The following is a 16,111-nucleotide window of genomic DNA, read 5'->3' on the forward strand; positions in this document are numbered from 1 at the left end:
GAACAGCAGCGCACCTCTCCCTGTGCAGGAAAACACCCTTCCTACAAGGTCCTGCCATAAACATTATAAGTAAATTGTAACCAACAATCCTGTTTCAGGGCTTGAGCACAGTAGTAGAGAGGAGGTTGAGCCCTCAGTTGGGGGACAAATTATTCTCCTGTCTACTCTAAAATTATCTTTCACCTTAACCTGCAGCACTCAGTACTGGCTCCTGTTGCAGACAGGTACTGGATTAGCTAGCCTCAGGGTCCGATCCAGTCAGACAACGCATAGTATCCTAAAACTTTATTCTTATGTTCCACAAAATTCGAGTATGAAGCTTTGTAAATGCCTATTTTTCTCAAACAACCCAATTAACTATGGTTAAGGGATCACCTAGTGATTGGGGCAGTGAACAAAACATGATTACCTACAACTGCTTTAAAACAAAATGGTGAGTCATTATTGTACGTAAACAAAATTGAGGTAAATCATCAATTGAGGAACGGTTAGGTGCTTTTAGTACTGCATCGTCTTTCCTTTGAAAAACCAGTTACCAACGTAGGCTTAGAACTGTCATATTTATAGGGTGCGGGAGGGAAAGTATTGTGTTCATATGAAAAATTATTTGTGATCATGCTCGATTCTAAATGAAAAGATTAAAAAACAAACATTATTTTAACCCCCTGATCGTGTACTGTGATTTAGTGAAGTCAGAAAGGGGAAGCTGTGCAAACTCTCACCCCTTGTGCAGCTTTTCAAGAACTCCCTTTTTTGCACACTGAGGGGAGGAGGGTAAAGTTTTAATGTAAAACTGCTGCAATCATTCCTCTGTTGGCAGTTAGTCTAATAGTCTCCCCCTCCCTTCAGGTTCCGGAATAGTGTAAGGAACAGTAAGTGTAGTAATTTAGGAACATTCTGTCTTCTCTACTGTGATGGGTTGTCTGTTCTGCCTGATCCTGTCAGCATGGGGCCATGACATGAGCCCAGTGTGACAACAGCTCAGCTAGGAGACAGTAAAGGGTTTTGTATTTTGGAAAGCAGCCCCTGTCTGACTGATTAACTTTCCAGGATGCTGTAGGTACTAGCAACATTAGCCAAACATGTTACTGGATGAAATTTAAGGTCCATGGAGTGGCAGGTTGTCACACCAGCTTGATCCAAGCGGCCCTTCTGGCCTTAATCCACACAGCTGAAAGTGACCACCACAGCCATTTTGGAATAACTTCTGTATAACTCCCACATGTGGAACTATAGCAGACTAGCATAGCTTTTCTGGAATAACTAGTCAGTTTCCTTCTGTAGACAAGCCTTGAGAGACTAATAAACCAAGGACTGTTCAGTGACCTTCCCAGCAGCTCAAAGAGACGTCACCTGTAGAGAAATCCCACCGCTGTCTGATGATCTGAAAAGCCAGTCCCAAGACAGAGGAGACTTGCATGGAAAAATAGCATGAGACATCACAGATGCATTCCAGCGGACGTGACCCAGCCGTCGACAGACCAAGCTCACTTTCCAAGCATGAAACTTGGAAAGTCCACAGCCAAGACCAGCTGTGGCTTCCCCTCCACTGCCCCAACCCAATTTCCTAAAATAACTGAGAATTAAACATCTGCAAACTCTTGTAGCTAGCACATACTTGAATTGCAAAAGCAGCTCTAGGAAAAAGCAAGCGGGATCAACCTTCGATAGAGACGGGAAAGGAACAATGGTGAACGAAGGTGCCTGATGCTTACTAGCCTTCTGAATTTGCAAATGAACAAGCAAATTGCATGCATGGCTTATGAAGAGGCGTTTTCCTTCTGGGTGAATAGCTGTATTGTACCTGCCTTCATCAACTCCCCAGCAACCTGGTTTTAGACTTTCAGTAAAACTATTAATTAGATTTTTCAAATGCAATAATAACCTGTATTCTTTTCTGCATGCAGCCACCACCCAACTGCCATCTAAGCTCCCAGTCCTGCTAACACTTAACTGCATACGTAACGTCTCGTGGGATTAGTGCCACTGACTTCAACAGGCCTACTTCTGCATGTAAAGTGACACATGTACTTAACTTGGGCGGCAATCACTTATGATCCCAAACTCTCAGACGTGATGAAACAGAAAAGTAATTGACTTGACTAGATGCAGGATTAGCCTATGTGAACAGTGGCGCTGGTTTCAATGAATCCAGGATCAGACCCCAAATGAAAACAAAATTGAGATAATGGGAGTATAAATATGGAAAACGCAAAAGTGATTTTTTTTCCAGATCAAAACACTTAAGCCTAATTAGGCAACCGTAAGTTTATGCTATGGCAGCTAATGTTAATGCAAAAAATATTTCAACATAGTTACAGTTTTGATCTGCAATAGTCACAGCTAGTACTTCCTGTTTTCCTTTCCCCTCTTTTCTATATTCCATGTCACGTTCATTGCAGCTTGTTCGCTGGGCCTCCGCAGTTGCATATTAATTTGAAGTGTGAGATGGACGGAATAAGGAGGAAGCCCTTAAACGCATTTCATCTGGAACCCCCTGACTGCGGTCCTTGAAGGACGTGAAATAAAGGTTCACTGAATGATCACCAACAATTTCTTTCAGTCCTAAACTTTTCAAAGCGGATAGCCTGTAACTACAAATGTTTGGGGTTACTGCTCATCAGAATGCGAGGTTGTGTTCCTAGTGGATGGATCAGGAGACCTGGTTCTATTTCCAGTTCTGCCACTGGCCAGCTGGGTGACCTCAGACAAGTCACTTCCCTTCTCTGTGCCTCAGTTTCTCCATCTGTAAAACAGGAATAATGATACTAACCCTGTCTTTGTAAAATGCTTTGACATCTACCAATTAGAAGAGCTATGTATTTATTGGTTTTAGCTTAACCTACCAGCCACTCAATACTAAAGACACCCTGACTTTTAGAATAGATTCTTTTGCCTAACAGCTACTTTTTATCCGAAGGATCACAGCAAATGAAGAGAGGAGGGAGGAGTTCTACCCGTATATTTGTAAAAACCCACACCATGTATGGTGTCGAATATCAACATTTCTGTACATTTTAAAATATGTAAATCAAGAAATTAATGCAAATTTTAAATGCGAAATGAATGCATAACAGGTCCAATAGAAGATACTACCAGACCCGCCTTGTCTCTATAAAAAATATGGTGGGAGAGGGAATATGTTTTATTGGACCTCCTTCTGTTGATGGAAGGTGCAAACTTCTGAGCTACACAGAGTCCTGGGCTGGGACCCACACAGCTACAACCACACTGCAAACAAATAAAAAAAAAAACACTTTTGAGAAGCTGAAGCAGAGCCGTCTCCTTAAGGACAGTTTTGTAAGTGACACTGCCACATGTATTAGTAGTACAGTACCAAAGCAACTATCTCGAATTTAAAGGCAAAACAAGCTAGGCCATAATTGGAGACAAAGCCACAGTTACTGCTCTGCCCATATTCATCCCCTGCCAGTGGGAACGGGCGCTCCTTTTTCAGCCACAGAGACCTTCTCATTCAATATCGTTGCCATTCCAAACCGTATTTAACTCAGCTCTCCTTAGAGATTCTAAGTGATCTCCAACTCACACAAACCTGACGGGCTCTTTTTCATTTCATGTTTACATTTAAAAAAATGAAGCATTACAAAGTGGTGGTTACAGAAAATGTTAGTCCTGCTAAGAACATTAGCTTCGCTTTGTGCGCTCTTAGACTTCTTGTGTCTATTATTTCCACACCGAACCAAAGGTGAGACTCAAGTGCCTTTCCTCTGTCATGCAAATGGTAGCCGCTAATAACGACCCGTGACATAAATGAACAGCTACATGCTATTGAGCAAACGCTTGGACATTGCCTAGAGCAGGATCCTGCACATTCAGGACAGTTGGGCTTAGACACAGACACCTTGTTGCAGGAATTACAGAGATGCGTCCCTTTCTGGGTGTAATCTTTCGTATGGGCCCCAGTACTTACACCTCAGTTATGTTCCCTCACTTAGCACAATCAGGGGTGTCCGTTTCTCAGAGGACGAGAATTTTCACAAAAACAGAGCCCAGGGCCATTTACGCGCGAGCCTTTCTCGAGAGTTGCTCTGGCGCCGTCTGGCGGGAACGAACCAACCCAGACGCAGAGCGTAAACACGAACATCAGTGTCAGGGAAAGCTTTTCAAAGGGCCTTTCAACGCCTAAAACCCATTCACCATCACTGTAAATGCCAACTGTCCCGCTGTTTGTAACTGCAATCCGCCTGCCCCACATCAGCACTAACGGGGTGCATGAGCGTAACGCTAGACAAAATGCTGGTAGGGATTTTAGTGCAGAGGACAGTCCTTCGCTAGGGCTGTGCACTAGATTAACTAACTGAGGACACTGCCTAGCTCTTTTCATCCAGAGATCTCAAAGCATTTTACAATGCAGCTCAGTATCCCCATTTTACAGAAGGAGAAACCAAGGCATGGGGAGGTGAAGTCTGAGGTTGGCTAGAAAGGCTGTTAAACACACTCCCCCACTGGCTGTTAAACACACAAACCCAAAGCAGCTGGCTGAACAGCAGAGGGTCCGCAAGTAACTCCATAAAACACAAGGCAGACTTCTGCTTCTTCAAGCCTTTCCCATGACACCAACTTTCTTAGATTGTAAGAAACAGGCGGTGACTGTTTGTACTTTGTTGACCCCTAGACGTTACCACGGTCTGTGAGCTAAACAACACAACACTGTGAGAATTCCAAGATAAGGGGCGCCTTTTCGGTATTTTATAAAAGCTCTGGTTTATTTTAAACAAGTAAAAATTCTCTACGGAAGACACCGGCAGGATTGGAGATGCCTCGCAGAGGAGGGACAGAGGATCCACTCTGGATTGGACAAACTATTTGCACGTTTTTTTAAAGGAAGCTTCCTGTGCCCTCCCCGGGTGGAAAAGCACCCACTGATGAGCCTATGCTGTCTGCTGACCAGACTGTCCAGCCCAAGCCAATATGGTAGTTTCTAAAGAAACTATGTGGCAAGTGGGACTTGTGGAGTAACAAGGTGACTTTTCTCCTTGGCAGGCTCCAGTTCTTTTTTCCCCATCCAGAACAACTTCCAGCCTTCACTGCTCATCTGGTCACCCCATCCAGACTCCTGACAGACAGGGGCTCACACATACTCCCCACAGTCTGAAATGATCACTTTCTCCTTGGGTTTCCCATCTTTGCTGCCTTGAGCCTTAAGAAAAATGAAACAAGAAGTAAAGACAAATCTCCAAGTCAGACCAAAGAAACAACTGGGGAAAACATCCCGTTGTCTGCTCCCCGGACTCCTACCTCGATCTGCCGCACCACCTCCATCCCTTCCGTCACCTCTCCAAAGACCACATGCTTGCCGTCCAGCCAGTCCGTTTTATCACAAGTGATGAAGAATTGGGAGCCGTTGGTGTTTGGGCCAGAGTTCGCCATTGATAACAACCCTGGGGACAAAATATTATTATTGTACTGAGGTCCAGTCATGGAGCAGGACCCGACCATGCTCATGGCTGTACAGGATGGTCCCTGCCCCAAACAGCTGACAAATACGAGTGACCGGTGCGCCATTTATCATAGATCTGCTCTACGCTCACTGTTAAGTGCATCACCACATCTGAACATTGGCTGCCTAATACAAACACTCCTTCAGCAGCCCCGTCATCACAGGACAGCCACAGAGACCGTTTGCTAGTACGTTTTCAGGTACATAATACAGTGCTGCCCTCTGCTTCCTTTCTTCTCCTGTCTCAGGCTTCATCAGTCCCATTCATGATAAACCCATTACACGTTGCCCCACACAGTGTTCGCTACCATCATGTACCCTCCCACCGCGCGTACAACACAATACGTATTACAAGGAGCGCAGTCAGGCCAAATTAGGTTGCAAGTTTCGATTTTTATAGGATCCATCGAAACTGTCCCATGGAATATTACTCCCCCCTCCCCCCCGAATGGAAATAAAAAATCCAAATCAACATTCCCTACAGTGTTTACAACCCATCCTGCAGCATCATATTAGTGCATCAGACACCAAGCGCAACAAGCGTGAAATTGACTAAGCTCAGGGACAGTGGGAAAGCTGAATGGGGAATATCCAGCCTCTTAGGAACACAGGACTGGAAATGACCTCTTGGGTCATCAGCTCCAGTCCTCTGCTCTCCCAAGCAATGCCGTCGTACCTCCTGCTCATAAACTCTTACTTCTGGGTCGCTAGTGCAAATCCAGCCTAGGTCAGCTGGGACCAACTGCTGCTATCATCGGATGGCTACTAGGCAGCTGCTTGGTGGCCTGCGTAAAATACGTTGGTGGCCTCACCACGTACGTAGGTTTGTCACTTCCCAGTGGACAAACCTCACCCACGGCGTTAGCACGGTCTCCCTTTGCTGACAAGCTCAGCTAAGAAGAAAGGGGCCGAATTGGCCACGGACAATGAAATCCCCTCCCACTCCTAGAGACGCTCTTTCCGGGTCAAGTGGTGCAACATGGCAGGGTGGGGGGTGGGAAGAGAGGGGCTGTACCCAATCTGTGGCCGATGCAAGAGCTTCGCTCTCTGGCTACATCTATACCGTAGGCACCGACTTCCCTTCTTTCCCCTGGGTGTTCGACCCCCCCCGCCCCCACTCCACCCCTTCCATGAGGCCATGCCCCTGCCCCACCACCCCATTCCAACCCCTTCCCCAAAGTCCACGCCCCAACTCCGCCCCCTCCCTGCCAATATTCCAACTCCTTCCTCAAATCCCCGCCCCGGCCCCACCTCCTCCCCCGAGCATGCCACATTCCCGCTCCACCCCACCCTCCCGGAGCATGCTAACGCTGCCAAACAGCTGTTTGGCGGCGGCCTGACGGGAAACACTGGGAGGTAGGTAGAGGAGCGGGGACACGGCGTGCTCAGGGGAGGAGGAAGAGGTGGGGCAGGGGGTGAGGGGAGCTTGGCTGCCAGTGGGTGCAAAGCAGCCACTATTTTTTCCCTGGGAGTCGGCGCCTATGTTCTATAAGGCAAACCACTGGCAGTGGTGCATAGAGTATGCGTAGCTACATGCCGCAGTGAAAAGCGGGCTGCGTCCACATCGTGGTATGTAGCTACATGCGGCTGCGTAAGATTCTGGCACAGGACAGTCAATGGGACGCTACCCCGCTAAATACCATCCGTGCAGCCATGGGAAGCACGTCTTGGGCGTGTAGAGAGCCGTGTAGGGTACACAGCACAAGGTTCTGGCGTGTCTCTATTCTACTATGCTGGGCCTCACCACCTATGCTGCTATTTACACCTGTGTGAAGGGAGCGAGTAGCGTACATACTCTACACGTGACTGTAGATCGACGCAGTGTAGACATAGGCTGAGAATCCAGCCCCGTTTACCGACAATGAACTCAGTTACCCCCAAAAAGTTCCAGCAATCTGCCCCACGCAGTCGCAGCAACCTTTGCCCGAGCTGCCCCACTAAGCCAGCCTGCTCCCGCGCCCACAGGACCTGGCCTTACCTGGTCCCGTGTGCTTCAGAATAAAGTTTTCATCATCAAACTTCTTCCCGTAGATGGATTTGCCTCCGGTGCCATTGTGGTTGGTGAAATCTCCAGCCTGACACATGAACTGGGGGATGACGCGGTGGAAACTGCTTCCCTTGAAGCCAAAGCTCTTTTCGTGGGTGCATAAGCAGCGGAAATTCTCTGTGTGTGGGGGGGAGGGGCCCCGCAGGACAGGAGAGGAAAGAAAGCAAAATCAAAGTTCAAAATGCCAGCAATGGGACTATATGCAAAAGCTCATCTTAGACCAGCGGTGGCCAACCTGTGGCTCCGGAGCCACATGCGGCTCTCCAGAAGTTAATATGCGGCTCTTTGTATAGGCACCGACTCCGGGGCTGGAGCTACAGGCGCCAACTTTCCAATGTGCCGGGGGGTGCTCACTGCTCAACCCCTGGCTCTGCCACAGGCCCTGCCCCCACTCCACCCCTTCCCGCTCCCCCCTTCCCCCAGAGCCTCCTGCACCCCACGAAACAGCTGATCGGGGGAGGGATGGGGAGGCGCTGATCGGCTGGGCTGCTGGTGGGTGGGAGGCTCTGGGAACAGGGGGGGGAAGGGAGCTGATGGGGGGCTGCTGACGTATTACTGTGACTCTTTGGCAATGTACACTGGTAAATTCTGGCTCCTTCTCAGGCTCAGGTTGGCCACCCCGTCTTAGAAAGTGCCTTAGAGAAGTGGCACACTCTCTCTCACCCGCTGTCATGGGCACAATGTCCGAGCGCAGGAGAATCTGGAGTCGGCCTGCGGGCTTGTTTCCAATCTTGATGTCCATGTACACCTGAGGATTGGCTCTAGACTTCTTAGCAGGAGGCTCACCCTAGGGAAGAGAAACAAAGTGACGTTCCCATAGGTTCTTCTTACAGAGGCCTCCAGCCCTGAGCTCTCAGCCTTCAGTGGCTCATCGCTTAAGACACCCAGCACAGATGGGACAGCAGGCTGTGACTTTCCACCTGCTGGGCATGGCTGCTCCCCCTCACGCAGGGAACCTCAACACTGCAATCAGGAGGCGTGATTGAAGCACGTGTAGACGTACCTAATCTAGCTTTAATCTAGCTAGAGGTAAGCTAGCGTGAGTAACCATTTTCAACTCATCCTTTTGATCGACCCAAGAGGAACAAGTCAAATCCACCACTTGATTCCTTCCTTCTCCACACAGAAGGCCAGAGTCCTGTTGTTTACCTCCTGCGCCTCTGATTTGGAAGGCTCTGCACCCTCTTCCTCTGCATTCTCCTCAAGCGTCTTCCCCGAAAACTTCTTCAACCAGTCATCATCCGACCAGACTGGGACAGAGAGAAGAAGGGATCAGAACAGGGTCTAAACCAAACCATGTGTTCTGCAGCATTTGGGGGAGGGATAGCTTAGTGGTTTGAGCATTGGCCTGCTAAACCCAGGGTTGTGAGCTCAATCCTTGAGGGAGACACTTAGGGATCTGGGGCAAAATCAGTACTTGGTCCTGCTAGTGAAGGCAGGGGACTGGACTCGATGACCTTTCGGGGTCCCTTCCAGTTCTATGAGATAGGTATATCTCCATATATTTTAAAACACAGTGTGTTCTAGACAGCTTTAAAGGAGCAGGAGTACTCAGTCCCCGGTAGGAGAACCCTAAGGACACGGAGCCCATGGCTCAGAGAATTACAGACCCATTACACAGGTGAATGAGAAAATGATGTTCACTGAGTCAGTAGCTGCAGCCTAGTAAAACCTCCCGTTAGTCACCTCTCTAAAAATTACCAGCAGGATCAACCCACCCAGGCTTCCCTCGTGGCTACTGTGCACAGGTAACATGAGTGACACAGGCCCTCAGCAAAGCAATGGAGAAGGCAGACATACAGCAAGCAAACAGAACCGCAACACAGCCAGGCAGTACTGACAGCAGGACATTAAGGTTCTCCCCCCTCTCATTCACCGACTCACCCGGCCTGGAAGAGCCTTCCTTAATCCGCATTGGCTTGGCCAAGTTGACACGAATCGTCCTGCCAAAAAGCTCAGATTCGTTCTAAGGAGAACGGAAGAGAAAAAGGTGAGAAATTCCTGCGTTCTCCAAAGCCCTGCCAGGCTCCGAGGGAGTCAAGAGAAACACAGAACTTCCTTCCCCCCGCCCCCTGTCTGAGAGTATTGATTATTTGAATGGACCAGGAGCACATTGGGCTAGGTGATGGACAAACACAGAACAAAAAGACAGCCCCGCCCCAAAGAGAAAAAGAGGGAGACAGGGAGGAGCACAAGGCAACAAGGAGATAATATCGGCAAGCATGAGAGGCAGTGGCCTTGGCACACCAGCGGCCTAACTGTTGTCTGTGGTATGCAAACCAGGCATAGGCCAAACCAGCCACTGCCCCCATTTTAGCTGGCAATTCCCTTTACAACTCAAAGAACCTGCAGCCACTACTACAAGCACTTGAGATTCTTCTCTGACTTGTGTCCATTCCCGACAGCTGTTACATGGGGAGAGTTCAGAACCGATTTACCAAAAAAACCCACCCACTCCAGAGGGTATCAGATCCATGTTTCCCTTCCTTGGCCTAGGAACTATGATCAGCTGTGAAGGGGATGGGGGTCATTAGATACAACAGAAATCTCCAGACAATGCTGAGACATCCTGTCATGTCCCATCGTACTGGGAACGGAGCAAAGCCAAATGATGCAGGGGATAGAGAAAGGGCTACGCTTCCCCCAAGAACGTTCAGTAAAGAGGAATGTAATCCATACCATATTGTCAATAGCTGCTGCAGCGTCCTAAGGGAAGAGCAAAAGAAAATAAGTTATTGCTAATTCAGCCATGACTCCTCTATTCATGTAAAAAAGCCACACTAGGTGCCTAGACGGCTGCTGGGATTTCATATCAATGCATAGCCTGGGCTGGGAGCAACTGTCTAACCTCGCTCCTCAATGCAAAGCCTGTAGCTTCTTGCCACATCTCACATGGACCTTCACAAGCGTTTTCAGACATAGGGGCAGATGTAGTCATGGTTTTCTCCCCATCGATCCAATCAGCTAATGCCTCCAAACTGCACAACCTTCGGGTCCCGTGTTGGGCTGATTTTTATTTTTTGAAGCCTGCGATAGGGTCATCGGGCCACAAACAGGTGACAGCACGTGGTATCTACTGAGCTAAAACCACCACTGGCATCACCGACTGAGTTAGCCCTGGTCAAGATTTTGGACCACGAAGAGTCTCCAAGATGGAGGTGTTTCTGCAGGATCATCCAAAGAAAGCAGAAAAACCAGAGATGGCAAAACTGGACCCAGAAGTGGGACAGTGATTCCAGCAGAGGGAGAACCATATGCAGCCATGACTGTTAACTTTGAAGGAGTCAGTAACAAAGGGTGCGATCCTATTCCCACTTAAGTCAACTGCAAAACTACCAGTGACTTCAGTGGGAGCAGGACTGGGTGAAAAAATGGTGGCGGAAGAAGAGATTTCAAACTCAGTATTAAAATTTGCTCCTTTCTCACCTCTGCCAACTCAAATTCAATGAAAGCAAATCCCCGGTGCTTTTCTGTGGAAAGATAACGAACAGTTACAGCTGCCGGGAAAGCCAAAGAACGAGATTTGACAACAAGTCACTCGTGCTGCTAAGGGAAATTAACGTGTCTGCTACTGCCTCTCCATTTGAGAATTCAGACGTTGTTTCAAACACACTTGTGTTTTTAGCGGCTGGTGCAAAGAACTGGCAACATCAGGGGTAACGAAATGGCCCATTTTTAATTACTTCAAGTTGTACAGAAACATTAAACTGTTCTTTATGGCTCTGATGTTAACGAAGCTAAATCTCCATCAAGGTAATTCTCAAGTAATGCATTTAAACTATTTGTTGTACAGAAAGAAGAGCTAAATTTACACCTCCATCCTGAAATAAGCTCCAAGGGACCTGGATCCACGCAGAGACTCACTAAAGTCAAGTCTGTGCATGTGGAAATCACTGCAGGATTGGAGTTTTAGTTCACAACCAGGATAGAGAAAAGGCACACAGTAGCGTGTAATGACAGGAAAATCTCTTTGCTAAATACTGAAAGTTGTTATTTACGAAATAAATGAACAAACATGATTTGAAGAAAAGACATTGCAAAATATAGTGTTAATCTATTTTGAAAACTGTAATTGAGTTTTAATTGTTCGTGCAAATATGTCAGGGAATCCTAGCACATGCCCTGGAGAATATGTTGTCAGATAATGGACTTTTAGTAATAATAGATCTGACTGCAACTGCTATTGAACTGTTGCTAAGAAGCAGGGAGAGGACACAGGTTTGTAGGTGATTACTGAGGGTCGGGATTTTAAATTGTACTGGTGTGATTCAGAAGACGCTAAGAAACTTCGGAAACTGGTCGAGTTAATTGGAAAACTCAAGCCTCTAAAGTTTTGCACATTCCAAAGACAGCATGTTACCCAACACATCCAGCAAATTCAGAGCACTATGGACCCCAATGGCCTGGTGCACTGGGAAAATGCTGCCCCCAGATTCTGATGTTACAGAAGCACAAACATCTACAGTTTCCATTATGCAGGGTTCTCTCTTCAAGAGAGCCTTGCAAGCCATGGTTTCTTGGGAAGCAGCAAACCCCAAGGACAGAGCAGCTGAAGAAGGCAACTGGACACTTCTCTCGAATTCTTGGACATGATTCCTGACACAGAGATCCACACAGAGCAAGAAACAAGACAGACCAAAGCAGGAACCGACTCACCAGTTTCATAGTCCAGAGGTATCTGAATATCAGTGATATCTCCAAAGGGAATAAAGGCAGCATGAAGAACTCTCTCATCCACCTCTTCCGCAAGTCCACCTGCAAGTCACATAGAGTGTTCTCTACCTGCGCAGCCTGTTTGCCCACGAAGACTTCCCAGTGCAGAAACATAGACGCCATGTGGCATCAGTGCAGAGGAAAGGATGGCTGCTGATTACAGACAGCTTGTAAACTACAGCTAGCGCAGAATGTGGCTATGTCAATGCAAGATTGGGGCCAACAGTTTGGGGAAAGATCTGAAGTTTCTCCAGTGGCTTCTACACTGTTTTCAAAACCCTCCAGTAGCCTCAGAGAAAGAAAATCCCTTCTGTATAAGAGACACCACCCTTCCCATCAGCAAATAAGGACCTTAAAACGGGGCCGGCTCTACCATTTTTACTGCCCCAAGCACAAAAAAAAAAAAAAAACTCCCCGAACTGCCGAAGCAAAAAATAAAATAATAATAAAAAAAAGCTGCTCAGACTCTGCCGCCCCAAGAATGGACGGAATGCCGCCCCTTAGCATGTGCCGCCCTAGGCACGTGCTTCCTCCGCTGGTACCTGGAGCCAGCCCTGCCCTAAAAGGAGAAGCGGGGAACCCATTCCAACCTCCTAACTTTTTAAAAACCCTTTTGAAGAAATGAAGAATGCAGGAACCACTTGAATTCACAACCAATTCCTGCTCCTTTTCTGCTTGCTAATCTACATCTGGCTTGGACCAAATACTCACACAACCCTCCCACCCACAAAAAAAACCCCAAATTGCTAATCCCATGACCAGATTCTTCAGCTCTCCCAATGGCAACAGATTGCCTGTCCTTGCTCATGTGCCTTTCTCAGACCTGCCAGATGTACTGAGCCAAAGACAGTGAGCAAAGGGAAAGTTTTGTGCACCGCATGGCGCAGCCTGATCAGCCAAACTTTAATCAGCCATGCTGCATCACAAACCTGACCTTACCCACACCAACACCATCTTGGTGTGAAATTGTACAGGGGAGAGAGAACTGCAAGCTCTGCACAACTCACCTGCTAGCTCAGGAATAGATCCAAATATAGTAACATGGAGACTTGGCTGGAAACTGAAATGCAGGCAGATTTCCAGGGTAAAAGGGGGAACCTTTGCATAAGCTGACAGGTCACATATGAGGAAGTGGAACAGAACCATCGGATTGCCTGTACATGCTGGCAGGTCAGACCTACTGACCTTTGCAAGCTGTACTTGCCCTGCCCTGCCCAAGCTAGCAGCTACACAAACACACATTGCCCAGCACAAACTAGCAGATCAGACACAAGGACATGGAGTGGAACCCCCAAGTCTCAATCTTCCACACCTGCTGCAGACAGGTTCCAGGGATCAGAGCAGATGCAGCTAAGCACAAGGGACAACGTTAATTTAGCAATTCATTTGGCGGTCAGGGGAGGGCAAGAATACATGAGCCCTACAGCTTGGTTGAGGGGGAGAGCAAGCAGATATTAAAAAGTTGGGCAAGGGGTTGAGTAACATCTGTGCTGCCAAGTTGTCTGGATACGCATCCCAACCTGTGAACAGAACCTACTCGGGCAGGAAACACATGTGGCATACAGCCAGCAGGCAGGCCAGAGTGTTTGAACTCAGGTGCCCGGAGTTATGAAAATCAGGCCTCTTTTATTATGGTGCCTAAGTAAGAGCAGCTGCTCTCAGGAACCCCCCTGAAGACCAGGCCACAGGGGTTTAGGCATCAGAGTTTAAACATTATGACCGGAGTGGGCATTCATCCATTCAGTTCATGCAGGAGAGCTGTACACGTCCCACTAGTTAAAGTCCACATTGGGAGGTGCAGGGAAAGGAAGGTGACTATGTTAAAGTGCCATTTAGTTTTCATTTAAGCTTAGTGGGACCCACTCGTGCCATTTTTGTTGTTGAGTCTCCTGCTCTTTTGTGTTATCCCTAAAGCCCCAGCTCTGGGATTCCAGGGGGTCCGAGAACACGAGCGCTTTAAAAAGCATGATGCACAGTATGTTTCTAGCCCTGCCGTGACAAGCAGGAAAATGTAAAGATCATCAAAAGCTCAACGCCAGTTTATCCCCCCCTCCCGACGTGTAACCCAGTCCCATGACTTCGGACGGGGTTTGTGATTCTCCCCCGCCTCTAATCCGCTCCCTGCACCGGCTCAGGGCTGGGACAAGGCACCGGAGCGAGCCCCCGGGGAATCCGGCACTCGCCAGAGGAGGCGGGGGAGAGGAGCCAGCCAGCCCCGGAGGAGGGCAAGGCAGGGGACAGGGGTGCTCTAGCCACCGCGCCTCTTCGGAGGCCTCCCCGGGGGATCAGCTGATTGCAAGGGGCCCACGTGGGGCGCTTTGCCCCCAGCCCTGGGGAGCTGTGAGAGCCCCCACCCCCCTCCAGCTGCACCACCGCTACTCACCCACATACAGCACCCGCTTGGTGGAAGCCATCTTCCCGCCCCAAGCCCTCCCCTTGCCCCGGAACCTCACCCCGCGCCCCGCCTGCAGCCCGGCTCGGCTCGGCCCGCCCCTGGCGAGACACGTGGCGGAGGCGCCGCAGCAGCTGGGCGCTCACTGCGCTGCTCCGCCGGGGCCCTTCACGGGCCTTCCCCCCGCTCCGGGGGCAGGAATTTGCGCGTGCGTGACGCTGGAAATCTCCCCCGTCCTGTAACAGCGAGTGCCCCTGCTGCCCCAGACTGGTCGGTTCACTCACAAGCCTGCCCGGCCAGCTAGTTGTGTGTGTCGGGGGGGGGGGATTAATAGGTGACCCTAGACCCAGCATTCTGCATGTAGGGGTAAGAGGCACAAGGCTTCCTTAACAGCAGCGCCAGTGGCAAGGAGCCCCAGCTGTTTAGGTTAACACAGGGGTGTGACTTGATCACAGTCTGTAAGGACCGATGTGGGGGACAGACATGGAATACTTGGCTCTTCAGTCTAGCAGTGAAGGTACAACACATAAGATCCAATAGCTGGACGTTGTAGCTAAACAAAGTCAGAGTGGAAATAAGGCATCCCTTATTAACAGAGGAATTAACCCTTGGAACAACATACCAAGGTTTATGGTCGATCCTCCACCACTGACCATTTTAAAATCAAGATTAGACGTTTTTCTGTAAGATCCACTCTAGGAATTATTTGGGGGGGAGTTCTCAGGCCTGCGCTGTGCAGTGGAGCAGATGATCCCAGCAGTGCCTTTGGGCCTTAGAATGTGTGAATTAGTAACCCCGGGAAGAATAGTGTTTTTCCTAGGGAAGAGGGGAAATTAAACCCACAACCTAGTGATTCAGGATGATCAACTGCCCTCCATAGAACAAATATCTTCAATCTTATCCACTACAATGCGATTGGGTGGTCAAGATTATTGAAGCAACCTCTGAGTTATAGTTTTTCCCCCCCCTAACCATAGTATCCGCTAGTCGCTATTGCAACCAGGATGGCCATAGTGCAGCTTCTGAGGAGTTTCTGTGGCTCCAGCTAGCATTACAGCCAGTCGGTTCAGCAGTTTATGTGCACGTGGTTTAGAAGCAGGAGTTAATGAAAACTGACTGAGGATAGATTGTAAATGGGGCTACAAGACTTACCCCACTGGAGCCCTGATCCTGAATGGCAGTGATCATAGAACTTAAAGGTGCTTGCAAGAGCTGTGTTTGCGTCGGAGTCCAATGCCAACTGCCTGTGCCCAACAAGTTTCACAGGGTCCTACCCTGACTCTCTGGGATGCTCAGTAAGGTTCAGCTGCATTTCCAAATAATCAGTAAGTTACTGTGCTAAGTGTCATACCACCAGACTGCAAAGTCACCATTTGCTTTAATGTTATGAACTGTGGCACTGCAGCTGGGAAGCAGAAACGGAATTATTGGAGTGGTCAGCTAAGATAACAGGTCCCACGTGTAACTGATGTTTAAGAGCTACCAGCCTTTCCAGGAT

General features: G+C 48.6%; 1 protein-coding gene across 2 annotated transcripts; it reads right to left on the bottom strand.

The window, feature by feature from the left end:
* Positions 1-4,709: 4,709 nt before the first annotated feature.
* PPIE (peptidylprolyl isomerase E) lies at positions 4,710-14,659 on the bottom strand. Of its 2 annotated transcripts, XM_065421585.1 has the most exons (10): positions 14,605-14,659; positions 12,165-12,263; positions 10,935-10,978; positions 10,188-10,214; positions 9,393-9,474; positions 8,658-8,758; positions 8,172-8,295; positions 7,440-7,625; positions 5,260-5,402; positions 4,710-5,161 (listed from the first exon to the last, which is right to left on the bottom strand). In XM_065421585.1, the coding sequence occupies exons 1-10, from the start codon at positions 14,633-14,635 to the stop codon at positions 5,093-5,095; spliced, it is 906 nt and encodes a 301-aa protein (XP_065277657.1). In that variant the 5' UTR covers positions 14,636-14,659; the 3' UTR covers positions 4,710-5,092. The 2 variants fall into 2 exon arrangements, with proteins under 2 accessions (XP_065277657.1, XP_065277658.1); XM_065421586.1 differs by lacking the exon at positions 10,935-10,978.
* Positions 14,660-16,111: the final 1,452 nt, after the last annotated feature.

This window comes from Emys orbicularis, chromosome 23 (genome assembly GCF_028017835.1).
Source record: "Emys orbicularis isolate rEmyOrb1 chromosome 23, rEmyOrb1.hap1, whole genome shotgun sequence".
In the NCBI taxonomy this organism is placed as follows: Eukaryota; Metazoa; Chordata; order Testudines; family Emydidae; genus Emys; species Emys orbicularis.

What these genes read in the sequence shown, in the direction of transcription:
- PPIE (XM_065421585.1), bottom strand. Translation starts at nt 14,635, where the DNA reads ATGGCTTCCACCAAGCGGGTGCTGTATGTGG. An exon ending in TTGAATTTGAGTTGGCAGAG is followed by an intron (nt 10,215 to 10,934) that starts GTGAGAAAGGAG and finishes CTCTTCCCTTAG; the next exon opens with GACGCTGCAGCAGCTATTGA. An exon ending in CATTGTGCCCATGACAGCGG is followed by an intron (nt 7,626 to 8,171) that starts GTGAGAGAGAGT and finishes CCCCACACACAG; the next exon opens with AGAATTTCCGCTGCTTATGC.